General features: G+C 47.4%; 1 protein-coding gene and 1 long non-coding RNA gene across 14 annotated transcripts in view; both read right to left on the bottom strand.

The window, feature by feature from the left end:
- Positions 1 to 16,044, bottom strand: part of LOC140848049 (uncharacterized) — a 106,194-nt gene extending 90,150 nt beyond the window's left edge. For 11 of the 13 annotated variants that reach the window (XR_012128578.1, XR_012128583.1, XR_012128582.1 and 8 more), the window contains exon 1: positions 13,027 to 16,044. This is a non-coding gene — a long non-coding RNA (uncharacterized lncRNA). Of the gene's footprint in view, positions 1 to 4,209; positions 4,781 to 13,026 lie in introns of all 13 variants that reach the window. The other 2 variants (XR_012128579.1, XR_012128584.1) reach the window with 2 other exon arrangements.
- Positions 16,045 to 16,892: 848 nt separating this feature from the next.
- LOC140843132 (uncharacterized) lies at positions 16,893 to 18,705 on the bottom strand. The gene is made up of 3 exons (XM_073211687.1): positions 18,696 to 18,705; positions 17,886 to 18,439; positions 16,893 to 17,639 (listed from the first exon to the last, which is right to left on the bottom strand). The coding sequence occupies exons 1-3, from the start codon at positions 18,703 to 18,705 to the stop codon at positions 17,535 to 17,537; spliced, it is 669 nt and encodes a 222-aa protein (XP_073067788.1). The 3' UTR covers positions 16,893 to 17,534.
- Positions 18,706 to 23,706: the final 5,001 nt, after the last annotated feature.

Genomic DNA, 23,706 nt, shown 5'->3' with positions numbered 1-23,706 from the left:
ACTCTACTCCCAAACAAAAACTAATCAATTGAAAAGGTTTTTATCTGAGGATATTTTTTAGAGTAATTTTAAAATAGTGTGTTACCTCTCTGATTTCTTTATTTTACTTGGTTGTTGGGGGTTATCAAAGCTAATGCAGAATGTGCCATCTATTGAAATAATTTTTTTTGAAATATTTCATATTACAAAAAACTAAAAAACTAAATAGTAGATCTTATAGTTGTTCACTGAATTTAGCAGTTAAAACCTTAAATTTTACTCCTCCTAATTGTATATGCCTTAATGTTTCAAAGTAATAACAGTTAAACACAGTAGCAAGTTCAGGATCATGGCAAAATCACCAGAGTTACAGTTATCTTTGTCATAATTCATATGTATTTATGACTCAGTGCTCAGTCACAATTTTTGTATTGCTAACAGAAATGAATCTTTATCTATTTGTCAGACTCAACTTTGGTTACAAGCTGAAATATACATTATCCAGACATGATGCAGGTATGTAATTGGCTTTAATTCACATTCTTTTGCTGCAGAAATGCTGCAGAAATGTGGACCTCACTCTAGGGACGTGAGTTTTAGAAAGGGATGGTACTGTTTTAGAAAGGAGAAAGGACAGGTTCTGTAACATTGTCCCAAGTAGGGTTATTATGTTAACAGAAAGGCATGCTTAGGCTGAAATACATAAGAAGGAATCACAGTGAAATTTTTTTTTCCCCACACAAGGAACAGGTCAGAAGACAGAGCCTGCAGTAGTATTTTTGACTACTGTTAGATAAGTATAAATTCTAAAATATCCTTATATAATTGAAGAAATTGGGAAATAGTTTTTAAAATGAGGTCATGGATAAATACATCTTGGTATATCCATGTCATAATGATATGCAGATGTTAAAAACATGTTTTCAAAGATATTCACTAACATGGAAAAATGATCATTATAAACTATAAATCCTTTATTCCTATGAATGTCACTCTTTCCAACCTCTGTACTCTTCCTTCCTCAGGTTACTTCTTCCCTACCCCTGTTATACATAGGAGCAAAATGGAGGAAATGTTTTAATGAGAGATGCACAGACAGTGAATTTTAAAGCTTGAAGTGATTTCATAGTTCATTTAGACAAAATCCATCATTTTACAAAGGAAACTGACACTCTGGAAAATATATGCCTCACCTAAGCTCTCAATCCCAGCATTGCCACTTGCCAAAACCTAGGTTTCCTTAATCCCCAAAATCAGCACATTTTACCTTCTTCTGTAACGTGTTGTATCTGAGGTCGGGCCAGACCAGGCTATAGAGAACACTGAGGGCTGGGCCAAACTGCGCATTTTTTCCTAGTCTTTTTTCTCTGGATGGGTGGAGGGGGTGCAGGGTGCAGGGCATGACAGGGATCAGCCATAGAGGATCTGTACAGAGCGTCTGTATTTCCTAATAATTCTGAACCTTTTAACTGTTTTCTTACTCAGTATAACCTTAAAAATTCTTGGGTGAAAACTGAAATCATTTGTTTGTCTCACTAAAATATTACTGAGTAATGGAGGTGCCTAGATTGCAGTTTGTAACTATTTTTCCATTTGCTTTTATCTTCTCTTCCACTGGAATATATCCTCCAGGAGGACAGGCCTGTCTCTTTTCTGCTTGACTCCAGGGAGCCTAGCTAGAGTTTGACACATAGAAGATGTTCAATAAGTATTTGGTGAGTGAATGAATAAGTAATAGTGACTCAAAGGCTGTAATCCTCTGTTTTACTTTGACTGGATTTCTTCTGGATATTCCCAAGTTTTGTAATTCCATCAGCAATCTTAAATTAATTTTAAAGTTGGGTAGACCTGCTCTATTCATATGCTCTGCATTTCAATCTAGCACAATGGAACTGTTTTGTGATATTAATTTAGGCATTCTTCAAACTCTAATGCCAAGTATGCTAAGTTTGAGAATGACCTTGGCCTGTAGTTCTATTTAGATTTTCATCCACAGACGACTGTGCATTATCGTGAACTAGTGGTAAGCCAGGAGGCAACTCTATTGAGTGAGTATATTTGGAAATACGAAAAATTAGATGGTGATACCTTGAAAAACAGAAGCATTAGGCTGAAGCCAAGTATCCATGTAAACTTAAATCTGCAAATTATGTGTAAAAAAAAAAAAAAACTAAGAGTCACATTTTGAAAACTAAATTTTTCCTTAAAGGTGAGATTTTAGAACAAAATAAAACCTAAATTTAAATATTAATCTCAATTTATAGATACTCTACATTAATTTTTTTCCTTAGATTTATTTTCAATGTGCAAATATATGGAGAATTAAAAGAGGATGTTTTACAGCAAAAATTTTACCAGATGAAGAAGCTTTAAATTGTGGCTTTTTAGGCCATTTCTAGGAATTTATCCTACTTTAGAAAACAATCTGAAATGCTAAAACAGATTTATACATAAAAAGGTTCATAGCAACATTATTTATAAGAAACGAAGGAAAGTAGTTTAATGACCACTTAAGGAAATAAATCCTACTCCCTACAAGGAACACGATGCAGCCGGTGAACATGTACTTGCAGAGCTTCGAATCTCTTGAGGACACATTTGACACATTGTTGTGAAAGGCAGTGTGCTCGAATCAGCAAACAGCATAGACTTCATAAGCTTTAGGAACTGCCTAGAAGTGTGTCAGCTGTAATAGTTACCTGTAAGGGAATTACTTTTTCCTGCTGTCCTTTTAAGAAATATTTCTTATTTTAAGCATTTTTTCAAAATTCGGTTCACCTACATGTACTGCTTTTATAATCAGAAAAATAATCGATCACTTGTCACAGATACGTGTTACATCCCAATGATATGTTTTAAGTGTCATCACATGAACATATAAATCTTGTGGACCAAGAGAAAAATTTGATATTACTTTAATCTGAATAATGGAATTTCCAAAACAAACACTGATATATATCCTATAACTTGTGAAAATGTTTTAATAAATTTACTAATTATTTTGACATAGCCGGCCCTCAATGTCCTCATTAATTGATGAAGGAGATGGTTAGAGAAAGGGTACCTCAATCAATTTACCAAGTTGCTTGAATCTGTCAGTTAGCAACTTCCCCACTGAGGTTAATGACATGTAATGTCAGAAAGCTGTCCATAAAATTGTGCTTAGTTTGTGTGGTGCACTTTTACAAATACTTTTGAAGTATTTTGTACTTATTTTGTCTCTTATATGCTAATAAATATTTGACAAACACAAAAGAGAAAAATTTGTTCTTGCTTATTTTGGCCAGCTGTGAGCTTCAGGTAAAATTCTGTGATCTGAGTTCACCAGTAAAGGTTTCTTGTGGAAATAACTGACAACACTATTTACCTTGTAGAGTGGCTGTAAGTTTTATAGATCACGGTAAGTGCCTATCATACTGCACTGCACGTAGGCAGTACGATAAAAAAAACTTCTTATCTGTCTTATTTTTATATGTGGGGTGCAATGAAAAAATGTGAAGTGCAGTCTATTTAAAAACGTTATACTAGACTTCCAGGTAAAGATGGGAGTGGAGTCAAGCACAAAATTTTCCTGGCCAAGTACCTCACAAAACAGGAAAAATGAACAGTAAGTGCTCCTTTAAAATGTTACCAGAAGCAGGCAGAAAAAGAAAATGGCCACAACCCAAGCCAGTGAAGGCCAATACAATACTATTATTTCAAAATAAATTCAGACAACAAGAAATGAAAAAGATATGGTTGGAAATCAAAATCTCACCACAAGCAAAGCCTGGCATCCCCAGAGATTCCGTAGGCAGCTTGTTCTGTTCTCACGGATGATCAGGGGTCACCTCCTAAATGTCCCACATCTCCAGTTCCTTACTTCGAGTGCTTTCTTTATTGATAATAGAAGCTGTCACGAGAGAAACTCATCTTTCCCCCACTCTGTACTGACTTGCCTTCATCTGTACTCGAGTATCAGTTACCCTTGCTTGTATCTTAAGGCCCTTCTGCTTGTGCCCTGCGTTTGCTTTCCTTGTACAGCCAAGGATTCTGTTCTGTCATTATCTTTTCCATTTCCTTTATCCTCAGTTTCCCCTTCTTTACTGGGTTATTCTAGCCAGTAAACATAGTGTAATATTTCCCATCCTAAAAATACCATCACCATAGACCCCATATCCCCCTCTACTTACAGGGTAACTGGGAGCCCATTTTCTGCTCCCTTTACAACTGTTCAGATTGTCTGCTTACAGTTCCCAGTTCTTTGTATCTTCTGTCCATTCCAATTAGGGTTGTCATTTCCACAGCTCCACCTCAGCTGCTCGTACTGAGATTGAACTATCTTCTTGCCAAACCATTTCCTTTTTTCCAAATGTTTGGGACCCCCCAGTCATAGTCCTCATCCTTTTTTTCTTCTCCATCAACATTCATTTCCCCCTAGGCCATCTCATCCAGTTTTTTGTTTGTTTTAAATGTTGTCTTATGTTCTTAGGGTTATGAAAATTTGCATTTGATCCTTGGTAACTCTGTTGAGCTCCAAACTCATATCCAATTGCCTTCCCAGGAATTAGGATTTCAAAGTTAACACAGTCAAATCTCTTGATTTTCTTTTCTCCAATTTACTTCTTCCCAAATCTTCCCCCATGTAAACAAATAACATTATTTTCATCCAGTTCCTCAAGACAAAAGCTGTAATTCATTCTTCTTTGTGCCAGTTATTAATCTGTTTTTTTCTTAGCAATAAGTCCTTCCATGCTCTGCTTTGTGATGCTGTGACACACAAAGTACATTTCTACTTTGCCAGCTGAACCCCTGCTGCGTTCTGTCAATAGGGGGCATAAGAGAAAGACTAAAAGTCAAAAAGGGGAAAAAATGTGTTCCTCCTTGTTGGCTTTCTGTACCTGGCAGGGTTGCCCCACTTATGGACCTTAAACATGGCAGTGGTGGTTAGCTCCAAATTTCAGCTACTTCCCAACTATTCTCAATTGGTTTCCACATACCCTCTGAGGGACCAGAAGCAAACGGGCAATATCCCTCCTCTCAGGTCAGGCCTCAAGCTCTGCCAGTCTCCTCTCCTCCACTCTGGGTTCTGATAACTTCAGGTCTTCCCTTTGTTCTGATGCTAGAGGCAGAAGCTGCTTCCCAGGAGAACAGAGCTGTTGAATACTGAGCAGCAGCCAGAGTAACTCCTCTAAAACATAGAGCATTTCCGTGTTTCTCATCACAGAAAAAATACTGCTTCCTCACTAAGGTCTAAGAATCCTGTTGTGACATGGCCTCTGCACTTCTCTAGTCTCCTCTCTCACCACTTTCTGGTCACTCGTTTGGCTCTAATCACTGTGTCTGGAACACACCACTTGCTCCTGTGGGCCTTTCTATGTGCTCTTCTCTACATCTGGATTGCTTACATCTTTGCCACCTACCACCTTACTTGATTTAGGTGTCTTTTCAACTGCCTTCTCACAGAGCCTACTATCACCACTCTACCTAAAGTGCACAGTTGCTTCCCCACCCTTCCAGTTCTTATATGCAGGCTTCTTATTAATATTACTTGATGTAAGTTTGTCCAGTATCTCCCTCTCCCCTCCTCAACTAAAAGCTTCACAGCTACATAAAGGCAGGGATGTGATTTATTGGTGCTGGCACTCAATAAATTCCAGTTGGCACATGAATTTAATAAACAAATTGCAGTGAATACAGAAGAATAGACCAAAGTAAATGGGAAGATAATATGCAAGGTAATACAGCCTGATTCATCTCTCTGAGTAAACAATGCAACAGATGAATCCAAAAAAGCATTTAAAGATGTAACAGAAGAGAATTTCCACACAATAAAGAACTAAATCTGCAGACTAACATGTTCAAAGAAAACTGGACACATATTTAATATTGAGGCATATCCTGGTTAAGCTATTAACCATAAAGAGTGAAAGACTTCAGATCTCTTGGCAGAAAACTAAACTTACGAGAGGTGGAAATCATGCTGGCCTTAGACTTCCTCTAAGCAATATTCAAGGCCAGAAATCAAAGGAAAAATGTCTATAGTTTTAAGGCAAAGCCAGCATGGTCCCAAACTATTATATCTTGAGTGCCATTCAAGAATTGATGAAAAAGGCAAATATCTATGAGTCCATGTAGGAAAAAAAACTACTTAAGTGATGAATCAAAATCAGTAACTAGGATATTGAGAATCAAGGTATGCTGTGAACACTGGATTTTAAAATACAGATCAAGACCAAATGACCCAAAGAATTTGGGTTATAAAACTGAATACACATTAAACCTTGACCTCACAAAAATAACATAACCAATGGAAATGTTTTTTATAGCAGAGTCTACTATTTCTAAATTTGAAAGTCTCCAAACTTAATTTTTTAAGCTCTGGATATTTAAAAAAAATACCTCTTCTAGCAAAGAAACATTTTTCTACATGTTCAGCTACTCCTTCAGCTTATCATACTGCTACCAAATCCAAACATCTTTAATACTTTATTTAAAAGTAGTATTTATCTAATTTTAGAAAGCAGACATTCACTGGCAGGCATTGTTAGAAGTATGCAAATGGAAGGCACTTATAAAAGGTAACTAATGTATTTATTAAATATCCTAGTGTTGAAAGAATATAACTGATTTACATACTTTGATTTACATACTTTGGAAAAATTTGTGCATATTTTGGAAAATATGAAAAAGTAACTTTGGTATGATTTTTGGTATTATTTTGAGGCATATCAAAATATACCTCCCATGATATTAATTTAATAGTAATGGTAAAATCTGGGATAAAAACTTTCCTATAACATTCTGTTGAGTTATTTATAAATAAACATGATTGTTTTTATGAAACAAATAAAAACATTATCCTTAAAATACTATTACATACAATATGCAAAATGAGAAGGCACTTATAAAAAGTAATATATTTATTCAATATCTTAATGTTGAAAGAATGTAAACACATGTCATTATATCATGTGATTTATATATTTGGGAGAAGTTCTTTTAATTTTGATGTTTTTCTGATTATTAAAGTAATTTGTGCTCATTTTAGAAAATATGAAAAAGTAAAAATTTTAATAATTGTATAACACACTTTGGTATTATATTCCCTACCCTTTTTGTATGTATATGAATAAATATATCTTTAAGTAAATGAGAAGAAACAGTTGTATAATCTAAGAACTTTAAACATTAAATTAAATATTACTATTTATCTATGACATTAAATATTTTTAATGGTTATATAATATTCCATTAGATTGCTGTACCATGAATTTGTTTAACCTCTCCTTTACTGTTGGATATTCAGATGATTTCCTATGTATAGATGCTGTAGTGACTATACATAAATCTTTGACTTCACATTTGATTGTTACATTAGGATTGGTTCCTAGAAATGGAACTAATGTATCAAAGACTTGGACACTTTTAAGACTCCAGAAAGATAATATAGTAACAGATGACATTGTAAATTTCATTGCATTCTTACCAATGCTTATATTAGCACTTATTTTCAATCTTTGTCAATTTGATGAAAAGACTCTTGTAATTTAATTTGATAAATTTGCAGTTTTGCTCATTATTCATTAATAACTTTATTACCTCAAGGACTTAAAATTTGTCTTCTCTATGATGCTTAACTTGCCCAGATGTTGAAGATACGTGTTTTTATTGACTTTGGCAATATCTTTTAAGATAAATTATATTTTGAAACATAGGAAGGTGAACAAAAATAGCATAAGGATATTTTTAAGGAAGGATCCAAACTATTTTACTTGCTACAACTTAAGATTGTATTTAATTCTCAGTGTATTAACAGAGCATTATTACTATGAGTTAGCAATATTATATTTTATTTATTGAATTTGTTGAAATCATATAATTTGCTTACTGTGCCATTTCCACTATAGCACTTTCCAAAATGCTTCTAAATACTTAATTTATGAGGTTAAGAAAAACATTCACTAACTACTTTGAAATAATTTCAACTCTGCCTTCATTCAAAATGCCTACAGACTGGCCCACTTCCAGTTTTCCTTCATGTTGTTATTACTATGAAATCATTCTATAGATAGGGTAATAAACATTCTGGCACACAGAAAAACAACATCTGTAAAACTGTATGGCACAGTTGATTGGTGTCGTTCCTCCTTCAGAATTGCATTACGTAATTTAACAGTGTTTACTTAAGCTCCTTTGGGCTGCCTCCATGGTAGCTGTGAAGTCACAGAGAATTAGGAACAGTTTGGGGCCTGATAACAAAGTCTATTAGCTTAATGTGAATACTTTCCATCTTTTTTTCATCATTGCTTTATAAGAAACTTTAAAAACAAATGCATACTGAATTCATTTTATTAAAAATTCAAAAATCATTAATACACAAAAATTTTTCCTAAATGTACACTTGCTCATTATTTAGAATAACTTATTTTCAAAAGCTGTATTCTGTAGTATGAATTCAGTGTTTTTGAGTCAATATAGCTAACAATAATTGTGCAAAAGTACCAAAATGTATAGAGGTATTAAATAGCCTTTAGGAGAGTATGAACTATGAAAACAGGCCTAAGCACTATTTCTATCTGTAAGTCATAAAAGGAAGTCTTTCTAACAGAACATGAGAGATGGATAAATTATAATATCAGCTTTAGGAGAATTTTTAAAGATATTCAAATATATAAGAAAAGATGATTTAATCTTGATTACTCAGAGAAAGATAGTATTTTCAGTTCCTTAGAGGTACAGCTCTTGAACTCCTTCACCAACCAAATAACTATGTATACTGGCTTTAAAGAATAATAATACAATATACATCAAAAGTGGGCGAAGAATCGTTTAAACTTTGTATTGTAATATTACTGTATCACCTTCAAGTGAACATGCAAATTTTTATAAAATACCTAAACTCTCAGCCTTCCTTTAGAATTAACTGAGTTTTATGAATAAACAAACCTAAGTCAAGATCCTGACATCTAAAAACATCTAGCCCCTTTTTTAGGTATGTCGTTTTAATTATGTAACATAAATTCATTACAAAGTTGCTTATTAGAATAACCTCCATAGCATTTTGCTTTTTAACTTTGAGAAGTAAGAATATGTTATCGATGGTCTTGCCAATGATTTAGGGAGGTCCAAAGTCAGGGACGTTTCAAGGAAGGAAAGAAAGAAGTTTGAAGACCTGATCATCACTGATTACAGCCACTGTCGGAGTTCTATCCAGCTTGGAAGAGAGAGTGTCTGTACAGCAGGCATGACCTGGAGGGAGGGAAAGTGTCCTGAGGGAGAAGGAGGGAAGATACGGGGTGAACTGTCTTATGTATATCGGCTCAGGATTAGCTTTGCTGTGACGTAAAGTTTGGGTTTTTATACTTCATTCTAGTATCAAGAAGAGGATATTTATTTGATTTCTTGTATTTAAACATTTTTTACATACAATGTATTATTTATAAATCTGTATTTGAAGTTACTGTGTGGTGATTTTAAATACATTGTAAGTTCTTTGACACTTCTCCTGTTACAAGGTAGAGTTTAATTCCCCTAGAACACGTATGGCATTAGTAATTTACCTCAATGAACAGAATGTGGATATGATGATGCATGACTTGTGATTAGTTATAACAAGTGATACAGCTGCATCTGGCTGTCATTCTTGGGACCTCTGGAACCCAGCAACTCTGTTCTGAGGAAGCCCAGACCACAAGGAGAGGCCATCTGTAGATGTTCTGGCTGATAACCCCAGCTAAGGTTCCAGCCGTCAGTAGTAATCCTAGACATGCAAGTGAACAAGCCTTCAGATGTGCAAGTCTCCAGCCTGGGAGCTGCCCCAGCTGATGCCACGTGGATTAGAACCAAGTGGCCCCTGCAGAGCCCTACCCAAACTGCATATTCATAGGTAAAGTAATGTTTTAAACCACTAAGTTCTGTGGTGGTTTGTTGGGTACCTGAGTCCCTATTTCCCAAAAATCTCTAGCTCAAGTAGGAAGATGAAGGATGCAAAGAAAGCCCTTTTCCTCTACTTTTCCTTGTTTCCTTGGCCAGACTGAGATTTTGGCATATACTGGTATTGCTGGCGATTAAGTGTGCATCTCAGGTGCCACTAGGAACAAAAAACACCATGGTGGACACCCAGTCTTTCTAACCTTCTTTTCCAGGAAGACTTAGTGGCTGAACAGGGAAAAGAGAAAGCTTGATTCCCTCCATTTCTCCTTTTCCTCTTCCCTAGGTAGCCCTAGTTTCAAGAATGAGGGAAAAACAAGATTTAATCCTTTCCCTCCCTTGTCTTCCTTCTGAATTCCAATCTTTGGAAAATGCACTTACTTTTTCACTGAAAGAAAACGTGCCATTTTCAATCTTATAAAGGGACCAAACCAGCAGCACGTTTTCACTCCTTATCAAAGAAGCAGGATTTACTAATCGAATTTATACACTGGGACACCGTCTGTCTTCAGTCACTCCTTAATGTCCTTCACAGGTTCCTCTGGCCTCTTCCCCTTCCCCTAAATGTGTGCATTCCCCAGGCTTCCCTTCTCTTCTGGTGATACACTTTCTGGGGCATCTTATCCACTCCCAGGGCTTTAGCTGCCACCAACATGTTACTGACTCCAGAGAGCCAGACTTTACTTCCAACCTTCTGGGATAGTTCCCTGATGACTTAGATTGCACAGGAACAAAACAACAGAGTTCCTCCTCCTGGACGTGAGGCCACTCCTCCCAGTGCACACCCTAAGCCAGAAACCTGGGGACCCCTTGCCTTTGCAACACAGCCAAGTAGTTTCCCACTCCGACCCCTTAATGTTCTTGGAATCCCTCTTCTCTGTCTCTAATGCTACTAGGTACAAGGCTGTGGTTCTAGTCAATTCTTATTTAGATCACAGGCCGTTTTACATTCCATCTTCAAGTCTCCAGGACCCCAGCCAGTGTAATCTTGTCAAAGATCTGTAGTCTTTCCACATCTGACCATATATTTACATTTTTAAAAAACCCTCTCATGGGTCTACCTTTCCTGTAGGTTTTATCCTGATGCCCAAGTCATATACTCAAAAGCAGAGTAAACCTTTTGAAATTGAAAGCAAAATTAGAGTATAGGTCCATAGGATCTGCATTTTCCCGGAGAGAGAACACATTGCTTTCCATAGGTTCTCAATAGGGTATGTGCTCCCCAAAAGGCTAAAACCCTGTAGGTCTCTGGCTAAAGTCCTAAGTTCTCAGCATGGGATACAACACCCTTCATGAGCTGGCCATGTCCAGCTGCCTCTCTCGCCTCTCTTGCCTCCCCTCATGGCCCACCCATGCATATCTCGCTATGGCTTCTCACCTCAGGCCTTTGTGCACGCTGCTAGGCTTGCTCAGCTTGGGAAGCTTTTTAGCTGGCCTACCTTCCGTCATCCAGGAAAGCACCTTTTTTCTTCCCAGAAATGCCTCAGGTCACCTATAGAACGCAGGGCACACAGGCTGGGTGTGAACCTCTGCCTCCCTGAAGTCAGCCTAACAATTGCTCTTTCTCTTGGCATCTGCCCCCTGGATTTCCAAACTAGGGTGGGGGTGAGGGGGGATGGGGAAGAACCATAAAGCCTGTAAGCAACCAGTGGCTGACAACTGTCAGGCAGGCGAGCACACTGTACAACTCCAGGCCGGGTGAGACAATTTGACAGCGCTTTCTTGGGAGAAATTGAAAGGTAAACGTGTAGTTTATAGTTGCCAACAGATTTCTGATGATCAATACCACACTCACCTTCCTGTTACAGAGTACTGTATAGGAATTTCAACATCATCCGGTTTTCCCTTATTTGGTGCCTAGCCACCACTGTGTACTTAACTAGTCCTGTAACTAGTGAACAACGCAGTTGAGGCCCTGCCACACACCCGGACGCTGGGTCATTTATCAGGATTGCTGCCCCTGGTGCACGCACCACCACCCTAAAGGCAGTCTAGCGTCACGGTGTGTCCCTAACGTGCTCTGTGCAGCCTGGAATATGGTCCAGCTTAAGAAAAACGCGTTCTGGTGATCTGCCGGCCCGCTCCCTTCCAGCCCGCCGCCGCCGCCGCCGCCGCAGCTCGCTCCCCGGTCGCCTCCGCCCCGCTGGCCCTCCTCGGGTCTGAGCAGCGCGCGTCCCCGCGGCGCTCACTGCGCCGGCCGCCCGAACCCCAAGTCTCCTCGCCGGCTTCTAATGGCCACCAGCGCCGCGCCCTCCCCTCCCCGCGGGCCAAGCCCCGGACACCCAGCCGGGAACCGCAGAGTCCGGCTCCGGCCTTCGCCCGCTGAGGGAGGCCGTGAAATGGGCGGCGATGGCCGGGCCGGGGCTGGGGGACCCTCTGCCGGATCCCACGCTCAGGGACCGCCGCGGCGGAGGCCCGGGAACCAGGGCGGCGGGGCGGAAGCGGCGCCCCGAGGGGGCGGCAACGTCACCCGCCCGCGGGCCCGTAGCTGGGCGTCTGCCCATCACGTGACCCAGTCCCCCGCGGGCCCCGCGCGCGCAGCGTCTCCCGCCCCTCCCCCGCCCTACTGTCAACAGCGCCAGCCCCGCCCCTCTCCCGCGCACTGCGTAACCGCCACCGCGGCGTGGCGGGCTTTTGCGCGCAGGCCCGGGCGCCTGCAAGAGAGCGTGCCCCGTCCCCACCTTGCCCCCCGGTTCTCGGCGCACTTGGTGCGCGGCGGCGTGCTCTGCCCTCCCACACCAGCCCCGGACGAGGCGGGGATGCCAGGTCCGTGCGCAGAGGCGCGCTCGGCGGCCTCTGGGCCTGAGCGCTTCGCCGCAAGGGGTCGGCGCCCGGGCCGGGAGCCCGCCCACTACCGCGCCCGGCCCCCCGCGCCTCCGCGCCTCCGCCGGGCCAGCGCACGCTAGTCCTGCCTCCGTTTCCGGCCGCGCTGCGGGCCTCGGCCGTGCGACGGGTTCAGGCGCAGACCTCCTCCTTGAGTCCCTCTGGCCACCCCGCCGTGGGCTGCTGGGGTTGCAGATTTGGTGGTTGTCACTGCTCTGCCTCGTTCTGTTTTTTGCCCTCAACACCCTTCTAAAAGTAGAGACCTGGGGGAGGGGAAAAATCCCAGTGTAGAAAGGGGAGGTACGGACTGACCTGTCAGCGGCGGCGGAGGAAGACCCCGAGTCGGGGCGAACTCTCGAGCCCGCGCAGGGGCCGAAGGCCTGGGTGCGCGCGACGCCGCGGCAGCCGTGCCTTAGCCAGGTGTGCCCCCTCGGCGGGGCCCGCGCGGCCGCGCCCACCCCCTGCCCTGGCGCCGCGCTCCCCGCCCATCGCCAGGGACCAGGGAACCCCCGGACTCGATTTTTTGTGCAGTTTCAGCAAAGCTCCGAGGAAGTTGGTCCTTTTGTTCCACTATTTATAGATTGCGTCAACATTGCGAAAAGGAGAAGGCGGAGCGGTGGCCCCTCCCCTTCCCCCGCCCGCTCCTGAGAGAGAAAAGCCCCAACACACGACCTGAGTACACAGCGCGCCCGCCGCCCGCTCGCCCCCGGCTCTCCGCTTCCCCCTCTCCCAGCCCGGGCCAGAGCCGCCAACACCGTCATGTGAGCTCCAGGGAGAACCCGCTCTCCGGGGCTCCGCGCCGTCCGCCCGGCTGCCTGGCTCAGACGCGCGCCTAGCTCGTGGGCTCCGGCCGCGGCTCGGGCGTGGCGCACCGTGCGGACACCCGCGCCCTGGCCACCCAGCGGGGACCTGTGAGCCCGCGGCTCGCGCGGGTGCTCGCGGGCGGTCTGCGCCTCCGCCCTTTCCCTCTCCCCTCCTCCCGCTTCGGGGGCGCCTCCGCCCGGGAGCGCAGTGCGCGCGCGTTCGGGCCTCGCCTAGCAGCCGGGGGCCTGGTTTGGCCGCTTCCTCAGACGTGGGACGCCAGTGCCCCTGGCCAGGCACGACTGGGGTGGCGCGGTGGCTCGCAGCCGCTCTGCGTCGGCAGGCGGTTCCAAGGCGCGCCGGACGCTTTCCCTCCAACGCAGGTGCAGCGAGGCGTTGCGCGCGCTCACTTACCGCTCCCGGGACAGCTGCGGGCCGGAGAAATTGCAGAGCCGAGCCGCAGCGGGTGGAATAGTTTCTCAGGCGTTACTGGGAGTTAGACCTGCGTCAAAAACATTCGAAATTTCCTTCAAAACCCGATGACGAAATAACAGGCCCTGCCATCTCCCGAAATGAAACTGAGCTCTCTGCCGGCCTCTAGTCTGTTCCTGAAGTCGGTGTACACAAGGGGAGCAGCAACCGCGAGCGCGGGCCTTGTAGCAAAACCGAGTCACGGAATGGCCCGGGTATAGTTCCCCTTGGCAGATTCCGGTCCTTTCCTGAAGGGACTTATTTACATCTCAGTTTAACTTTCCAGAGTCGGAATGAAATTATTAGTCCATGAAACCACGGGCAGAGGAAAGCCCGGGCGGAATCGGGACAGGCGCAGGAAACGCGTCGGAGTTTTCCGGGCAGCGGGACAGTGTGGTAAACAGTCTGGAAGGGCTACGCTATTTTCTGAGGAGTGTGGAGAGACGTCCCGGCGCTCTCGCTCTCGCTGGGGCTCGAGTGCAGGCCCGGGGAGCGGGCGGGACCGCGCGCCCGCCGAGCTGCGCACCCGGGCCCCGCTCTGGGCCGGTGCAGGCCTGTGAGAGCTCTGGCCGGGGCCACGCAGGCAGCAGTAAGCGTGCCTCTATTTGAGAAGCCCACCCAGATTTGGGCCTTTTTCCCCCTCCCCCCACTGTAGACCTTCAGGCCGTGTGTTCATCAATTTAGCAACGTGTGCTTCCTTGCCCTAAAGAGAGGCGAGAAGTAGGAAAGCGAACCTATGCAGCAGCTGCTGGTTTTCCGAAGCGCGGGGCCGAGGGGACCTGCAGCGAGTTGGACGGCGCATTGGATCCTCACGCCTGAGGTGTTCAGGCCTTGGGTGCGAGCCGGCTCCTGTCCCGGCCCTCGTGCCTTCTCTCTCGGTTTCCTAACAGCGTGGTGAAAGGCCATGGCCGCCCGTCTTCCCACCGTTCCACCTGCCTTGTTGTCTGTATTCGAAAGACCCAGCCCGCCTACAAGGGTGAATTCGTTTCAGAGCCAGTCCGGTTGTATCAACATCTGCAAACCACGTTTCTTTGCGTGAAGAGAACAAACAAGCCAGGGCCTCGGGCTTGCACCGCCGCTATACGGGACTGAAGCGCCCAGGCCTCAGCATTAGGCTCCCTCCCCAGAGGCGCGTCGGGCGGAACCGCGGTGACCAATCCCTCCTCCGAGCTTGTGAACATGCGCTTCCCACCCCCCCACACACTTTGTTCCGCCGCAGTTTTCCCAGCTGCAGAGGCAGCGAAAGCAAAACGAAAGCGCCCGGGGGCCTCGGTCTAGCGGTTCCCTGCGGCGCGGCCGCGAGAGCCCAGGGTCTGGATCGCGAGGCGAGGGTGGGCGCCGGAGCTGCGTGGAAACCGCGAGGGGACGGTCCCGGAGGGCGCCCGGGGGCTGCCAGGAGCGCTGTTGCTCCTCCTGCCCCCGGGAAAGGCGAGCGCCCACGACTCTGCGCCAGCCCCGAGGGAGAGTTTGGCCTGGGTCCTGAGCTGAAATTCGAGACAGACGAGGACCTTGCAGCGGGGACAGGGGTAACTGCACGGGGGCGAGCGTTGGCCCCGGCGGCGGATTCCCGGGAGAGGCCGGGGCGCGGGAGCGCGGCGAGGGCGCGCAGAGGCCGCCAAGGATTAGAGGCCCGCGCAGCTGTGCACTAGGGCTGCAGAAGCATCCCGCCTTCCCGCAGAAGCCGGAGTTCGCCGCGGTTTAAAGAAGTCGGGAAACTTTGGTGACAACCTCCGCGCCCGCCCCCCTTCCGCGCTGTAGTCACCGCGGGGACACACGGTCTGCGCAGATAGGGAGCAGGCGCGGCCGCGTGGGCTGCCGGACCCGCTGCTTGTTTTTCAGTTAAGGGGAGGCACGGGAGGTGAGGGTGACCCCCCACGACCACCCATGGGGGGTCGCAGCCCGTAGAGACTGCTCAGCTGACCCACCCAGCCCCGCAGGGAGCCATCCCTAGGAGACCGGCCTGCCTGTGGCTCGGGCTGTCCCTCCAGTACATGTGTGCAGCCAAACGCCTGAAAAGCCCCATCGTACCTTAATAAACAACTAACTTTATTCTATTTAATGGCACCTTTGTTGAAGCGGTATCTGTGTTTTTTGTCAACTGTTTAAAAATCATTTGATCCTAAATGAGTCGAATGTGGAAGCCTAGCTTTCCGTGCGAGCGGTTGGCTCTGCTCTCTTAACTGGCACCTCTAGTGCGCTGCTCACAGCTGATCCATCTCTGGCTGTTCAGAGGGGCTTTCGCACCCCACCCTCTCGCTCTTTAAAGAGGGAGAACTGGATTTGTGTACTTGCTTGCGTTTAGATTCTGCGCCGTTGCTTGGTTATTCATTTCACCATCAGTACTCAAAAGCGGCCATTATTTTACAAGATGCAAATTGAGCTCGCTCAGGCGAACCAGGGACCAGGGAAGGCAGGCTTGGTTTCCTGCTAATGTTTTGCTGGTAACAGGAGTCAGAAAATCCCAGACCACCTTTGTTCGTTTTCACTTTCTTCTCTCTTCACAACTGCAGGCAACAGAAAGTTCTAACTGTAAAAGAGATGGTCCACTCCACCCAAATTTCTTTATATAGTGGTAAGAGGAGAACTACAGGTGAAATAGACCCTTAGGGTATATATTGTTTTGGAAAGAACCCCTATTTCTTGAAAAAGCTACTCAGCAAAAGCTGTTTTTGATCCAAAAGACGTTAAAAAGCCTGCTTTATGCTCGCTCTTAGGTTTCACATGTGGCCGCTGTTGCCACATTTTTTGCGAGTTTTTCCCCCTTGTAACGTATTTTTGTGGAACAGAGGTTCTGTCAGGTTATCTTGCTAACCTGGGTGTCTTACAATTATGAAGTTGGTCTTTTCTCCTCCAAACACGTGAACAAAAAGGACACACACACACGGCTTTGAAAACTGGTAGTTGTCTTTATTTCGCACCCTACTTTTTTTTAACCTCCGCATTCGCAAATGATGCTTTGCGTGGACCAGGTTCCGACTTCAGTGCCTGAACATTACCTCTACCCCATCCTCAGGCAGTCCCCTGAGCCATCTTTACTTTTTTTACAAATCTTTACTTTTCGCGATGAAATGGGAATTTGCCCAAGCGATGCATCCGGCTTTAGATTTTATGGGAATATGATCTGGAAAAGGGAACGCCTGCTTAAGGCGCGGCAACATGCCCCGCGCGTAACCCCGGGGGCTCCCTCCTGGGAACAGCGCACGAGGGTCTGGACCCCCAGGGCCGCAGCTCCCTCTCGGCGTCCTGGTTCCGGTGACGGGTGACCCCATACTAGCGCTCTCCCTTCTCGGCCTCGCCTGCGGGTCGCTCTCCGCGGCCTACGAAGCCTTTAGGCTAGAGGAGGAAGTTTGAGGCTGAAGACCAGATGTTCTTAAAGGGGCTGGGGAAGGAAAGAGGGTCTTCGCAGTTAGTGCTAGGAATTCGGACACCCCGCGCTCCGCACAGGCCAAGAAAACTGTCCTGGGGGAGCAGAAGTGTTCCCGAGACTGCCAAAGTTGCCAGAGTCCGGAGGTAGCGTGTCCCGCACCGCTGCCCACTGCCTGGTTATTTCACAATCCCCTCCAGGCTGCATTCGGCGACTTCCCCGGGGTGGGGGGCGATGAGGAGAGGTGGAGAGGGTGGACCTTCCGTTTCTCACCCCTCGGCACGGAAACCTGTAAGGGGTTAAAGTAGCCGGTGGGGTGGGCGTGGGGAGTGGTGCCCGCGTTCGGCCCCGACGGGCGGGAGAGGCGGGGCGGGGTGTGGGATCCCGGTCTGGGCGGGGAAAGGGGGGACCAAGGGGAGAACGGAAGCGAGAGCTTCTGCTATTGGGCTGGTTCCCGGGAAGATGCCAGCGGTTAAGGGAATCGAGCCCGCAGCAGGGAGCCAAGCAAGGGTTAGTGCCCATCTCGGCACCCCACCGGACAGGATGAGATCAGGATCGTGCCGCGGACCGAGCTCCGGCCCAGGGAGATACTCCCGCTCGGGCTCTCCGCGCGCGGCGCTGGGCGGCACGGAGGGGCGGAGGGGCGGCGGCGCGCAGAGAGCCAGGGCGCTGAGGTCGGCAAGGCGCTTTCGGAGCGCGCGGCTCCTCTTCCCTGCTCGTGAAAAAGCATCATCTCAAAGAGCACCCCCTTGGCAACAGCTCCCGAGCCCTGGTAAAGTAGAAAGGGGCTCAGGGAGCAAGAGGGGCTCAGGTCAGAGTCCCCGGGCTCCCAAGTTCGCCCAGTGACTGTGGATCTCGGCAGCTCTGGAGGAGCTGCCCGTTTCCCCTCCCAGGACAGACCCGAAGGAGCGCCCCTCCGAAGGCAGCCGATGCGTAGCCCCGCCGGCGCCCCAGGCTCGAGGCTGCCAGCGCCACGGGGAGCGCCTTGTCGGACCGCCCGGGCGCGGAGCGCACAACTCAGGGTGCGCTCGGCGCTGACCCCCTGCGGCACGGGCGTTACAGCAGGAAGTGCTTCGTCCCGTTTTCGGTCTCCCAGTCAAAACATTTGGCTGAATCTCGAAATAACTTTTTTGATAGCCCGGAAAAGAAACATGACAAATAGACTCACCACCAGGCTTGCGTCAGAGAACCATTTCCCCTGGACTATGGAGAGATTGGTTTTTTCATTAGTTGCAGGAACTGAATTTTTTATGATTCACCTTCTTGGGTGTATTCCCTCCCGCTTCTTTCCCACCTCCTCTGGCTGTCAACTCCTTTCTCTTTCTTTTTTAAAATCTCCGGATACTCAATACCATCGTATACCCTGTACATATACAGCTGCCGGTCCAACAGCCTTTATCAGTGGTCAATACAAGCCACAGCGTTTGCACAGCCCTCACAAAACTGCTCTCGTTTCGGTTTCTTTGATCCACAGTGACAGAAAAGTTTTGCTTTGCGTGTTTTTGCTTTTTGTTTTCCCCTCTTCGCGTTCGGTGACGGTGTTCTCCCGGTTACAAGTTCCCTCTCACCCCAAACAGTTCAGGATTGCTGTATTTTTACAGGAACCTATATAGTTGGAAAAAATTTAGCGTGTGCTGGTTCACCTTCACTTTTTTCCTCCCAAACAGGAGTAACAATAATCATGTAATCAGTTAAACAAACCAGACTTTAATATCATTCACCATAGATCTCTCCATTAACCTTGGCCAGTTGTGTCGCTTCATAGAAGGAAGTAATAACGAAATTCTTGCGAATAAATGAAATTATGGAAGTTATTTATCTGAGGTCCGGATGCAGAAGATTTCCATCTTTCTAAATAGAGCTCTTATTTATAAAAATTAAGAAATAAAGTGGGTAAAGTTAGCCTTATCAGGGTGCTTTGCACATAGTAGGTATTCAAAGATTACTTATCCCTCTCCTCCTCATCCCTGGAAGTTCTGGCAGGATATACAGACTTCCAGTGGCTAAGGAAATTATGCTCCAACTTCGCTTCTGGTTCATGTAATCCTCACTCACTTAAAAAAATCCCTCACAAAATTTGTCCAGGGAACTTAAATAGCTTATGAAAGCTTAATGGAAATAGCTAGACAAAATAAAAAGTGTGGTGATTATATACAAATAAATTCAATACACATTAAATTATTTCGAGCTTTTCAGTGATTGCAATTGATAACTATTCCCATTTGATTTCATTTACTGATTTCTGCAGTAAAAACGAAAATTGTGGGCTGCTACTCAGTTCTCGCATTTCTGAGAGAGCAGGCTTCACCCACCAACTGATCTATCTCGACCTCGTATTTTTCACAGAGCATATTTTATCTGGACACTGTTCAGCTATCCTCTTTTGAAACGTGCTCATTTTTTTCTTTTCAAGTTACAATGAGAAAATAGAGAAGGGGGTTGCAGCACTCGCGGGTGGAGAAAATCCACCTGCCCGCAGCTCCGGGTCGGCGGGGCAGCCACAGCCGCTCTGCGGACCCCGCAGCGCGGTCGGCCGGGTTTTCTGTCCGGTTCGCTCAGAGTAACAGTCGGCGTCGCATTGAGTTTCCTGGCAATTCAGCGCTGCGCTCTGAGCAGAAGAGAATTCCCGCGCATTTGCCTCCGCTTACAGGCTTTCCTGCCTCAAACTGTTGAGTATTAAGAGGGTAACTCGCGACCTTTTTATTTCTCCTAAATGCGCGGCCGGTCGCGGCGAGTGACCTCGGCGTCTACGGCGGATCTCGGCCTGCGGGGGCGCGGCTGCCCCGTGGGGTGAGCGGGACCCCCTGGGTAGATGCCCTCGGGGAGATGCCCTCGGGAGATGCCCTGGGGGTGAGCGGGACGCCCTGGTGAGACGCCCCCGGGAGATGCCCTCGGGGAGATGCCCTGGCACCGGTCACCAGCGCCCGCAGGGGCGAGCCCGTGAGTCCGCGCTGACGCCTTGGCCCAAGCCCTTCTCCCCTCCTCCCCCATCCCATCCCCGCCCCCCATCTCCCACACCCCAGGCCTCGAGGCCGCGCGAGGAAAACTCGGGGCGCTGGCGTCCTCTTGTCAGACGGGCGGCCTCGGGGCACCTGTGGAGGGGCCGAGGGGCGCGCTAGTGGCTCGCAACCAGGACTTTTCGCTTTGGGATCCACCGAGCTCGTTCCACGCGAGCACGGAGGCGCCGCCTCCCTCTGCCCTCCGGAGGCCTGCGCGGAGCCCCGGGATCGCGCGGGGTCACGGGAGGCCAGAGTAGAGAGCAGCCAGCCCGGGCGCTGCCCGGAGCTGCCGTCCGCCCTCGGAGCGCTCAAGCTGCGGGCCCTGTGCTTTGTCCGAATGGGCGCCCGCCGAGGGGACGGCGGAGCCTCTCGCTGGCCCTCCGTGGGGTCCTGGCGTCCGCGGGGCCAGGGCTCGTCATTCCTCTTGCAAACCGAGACTTGAAGGGCTGACTAGGGCTGTGGCACGTGGACGTCCCCCGGGCCCCCGGTGTCCCCGCCGAGCGCCGCGCCGGCGCCGGGACCCAGCCGGGCCTGTGGAGCCACAGCGAGAGGGCGCGGGCGGAGGCCTCCGGGCCCCTCCTGGAGGGAGCGGCGCGCCAGGACGCGTTCCCGTCCGGCGCAGGCGAGTCTTGCGGGAGGGACACCGGAGGGAAGGGGCCCGTTGGCCGCGGGTCCTGCGGGAACGCGCCGGTCGGCGGGAACCCAGGGGCGAGCGGCGAGGCGTCCGGTGGCCCTGAGCAGGGCGGCCGTGGCCTCCTGGGGCCTCATGCCCTCCAGCCCCGGCGCCGCAGCGGGGCCCGCTCTGTCCCTCGGGGGGAGCCCCTGAGGGCGGCCGGTGGCGCGGAGCCAAACCCCGCGCAGACACCGGGATTCGTGAGGGTGTTTCCAGGCCGCGGCGACCTCTGGGCAGCGGTTAACTCAGAGGCAGGTTTCTTTTTTGACCGAGGAAGAACTCAAATTTCCCAAATCTGCAGTCTGTGAACTCAAGGCTGGCTTCTGTCCTGGGATCCTGTCGGCATTTTTGCCTCTAGAAGAGAGAGTCTGGGACTTCCTTCTGTCCCTCAAGTGACCTTCTTTCCCCCGACAAGCAGGTGGGCTCCAGGCCTGGCAAGGATCCATCCCTGCTCAGGTCTGCGCCTTCCTGGGGGACACGGCGCGTTCCCCACACTCCTGGGCCGGCCGGGGAGCCGGGGAGGTGACTCCCTGCGGCTGGTCGGACGCCGGCGGGCGAAGGGCCTATGGGACCGCCTCGGAGGGACGCAGGGAGGCTTGAACCGAGGGGAGGAGACCCGCGGGTGTGTGGAGACCGGGGCGGTCGGGGGAGCCCCTTCTCCGTGAGGAGGCCTGGGCGGTTTTGCCGCTTGACTAGGAAGAAGGGCGCACGCACGTGCCCAGTGTAAAGGTAGATGGGACGAGGCCTGAGACCGAGGTGGGGTCAGAAATCTGTATTCTCCTGGCTGAGCTTGCTGTATTTTAAGATTTTCACCATTTATTTTCCTTTTACTCTTTAGTCAAGTGTTTTTGAAAGTTTGCAAAAGAAGTCATTCATTAACGGATATTTATAGAGAGCCCACGTGTGCCAAGCACGGGAATGGAAAGTGAACAAGGCACTTCCTGTCCTCACAGAGCTTACAATCCTGTTTTTACCAGGCAATTAAAATACCCATGAAATGGGTTACAGGGGTGCTTCTGCCCATGGTGAAGTTCAACATTTATTTACAACATTTATTTAAAATTTCAACACCCATGGAACATAGAGGGCAGAGGACTGGGTGGGAGGGCAGATAGACAACCTCCAGTGACTAGCCTGGACCCCAGGGAGGAGTTTAAAGGGCGAGCAGTGTACCGTGGGGCCTTCATGGTGGGAACCCAGGAAATAAAGCAGAGGGGCCTTGGTGCTGCACTCGCTCAGGTGCCCCTTGCGTTTTCCTATGTGCTAAGAGTCAAAGGATTCCCTTTTATTTCACTAAAGGAGTTGGTACTCCTGAGCCAGGACCCATTCAGGCACATACAGATAAATAAAACTCACCTATCTCTGCTCCACCTACATAGTTAATACTTTGGACCTTGAAAGAAAAAAACTAAAAACTGATTTTAAGAGAACCCATCTAGCAGAATATTTTGTGAAAATATTGCAGCTAGAGAATTATATTTGAGATTATGCGCTACAGTGCAGAAGACACTGTTCTGTCCTCATAGAGTTTAGAACCCAACAGAAGATACAGAGAAATAAATAAAAGACATGCAACATCCCTGGAAATTAAAGGGCAGCAGAGAGGGCAGACTTTAAGCCAGAAAGTCAGGTCATGGGGGTGGGGGCATTTAGTCCCAGTGGCTCAGGAAGTTCCATGGGTAGATTTGGGAGAATTTCCATAGGATAGAGAAATCTTTCAAGGGTTGACCCAGCCTCCATCCTCTGGAAATGTTAGAGCCCTTACAACACTGTGGGTCTTAGGACTGCTATAAGCTAATGACTCTCTAGAGAGACCAAAGAAAGGTCTTGAAACTAACTAGACTTTGAAAAAGTGTCAGTTTGGTGTCACAGTTATTCATTATGAAAATACCTAGATGTGGTGGTGCCTTTAATTAGAGCTACTGGATCCCGTGGTAGTATTGTTGGTAGGGGCAGAAAGGAACGATTCAGTGAGTGCCAGCTGTGATCACAGGCACTGCATATATACTGCCTTTTCTAACACTCTTATTTTCATGAAGTAGGTGTTTTTTATTTCCATTGTATAGGTTAGGAAACTGAGGCTCAGTGAGTTTATGTGAGATCACTTGGCCAGTAAGTAGCAGAGCTATCTGACTCCAAGTCTGTGTTCTCTTAACTGTTCTTACTGAGTCTCTTCCCAACCCAGAGGGTTATGGCCCTAAAAATAAATATATTAAGATAATTCACATTTGAGACATTATATCCCTGTTGAAAAAATAGGATTGCATGAATCCCTATAAATTATATTTAGGGTTACCAATATAAAAATTAAGGAGATCTCAACAAATAGAACACCAGGAATGCTTTATACAGATTGAATTCACACATGATTAATTTTTCTTCCCCATTTTTTGCTTGCTAGAAAATTTTCAGAATGAAGAGATGCTTATACATTAGTTTTGTTTTATTACATAGAGAAACACGTGTATAGTCTTACATAAATGGAGATTTTCTTTTGATTTTCTAATTTATAGTCTCTAGGTCACTTTGGATTGTGACTAAAGGTGGCTCATTAGTATGTTGACCATCTGAGGTTTGTGATTGGGGGAAAGATTATGGCAATATTATAACTTTATAGGTTGATAACATTTGATAGGTAAAAGGGAAAGCTTAAAAAAAATCCTTGGATTGTATTAATCAACCAA

The sequence above is a fragment of the Manis javanica genome, chromosome 1, assembly GCF_040802235.1.
Source record: "Manis javanica isolate MJ-LG chromosome 1, MJ_LKY, whole genome shotgun sequence".
NCBI lineage: Eukaryota > Metazoa > Chordata > Mammalia > Pholidota > Manidae > Manis > Manis javanica.
The sequence above is the reverse complement of the archived record's forward strand: the minus strand, read 5'-3'. Positions and strand labels throughout refer to the sequence as shown.

What these genes read in the sequence shown, in the direction of transcription:
- LOC140843132 (XM_073211687.1), bottom strand. An exon ending in TCCTGATCTCATCCTGTCCG is followed by an intron (nt 17,640 to 17,885) that starts GTGGGGTGCCGA and finishes AACCCCTTACAG; the next exon opens with GTTTCCGTGCCGAGGGGTGA.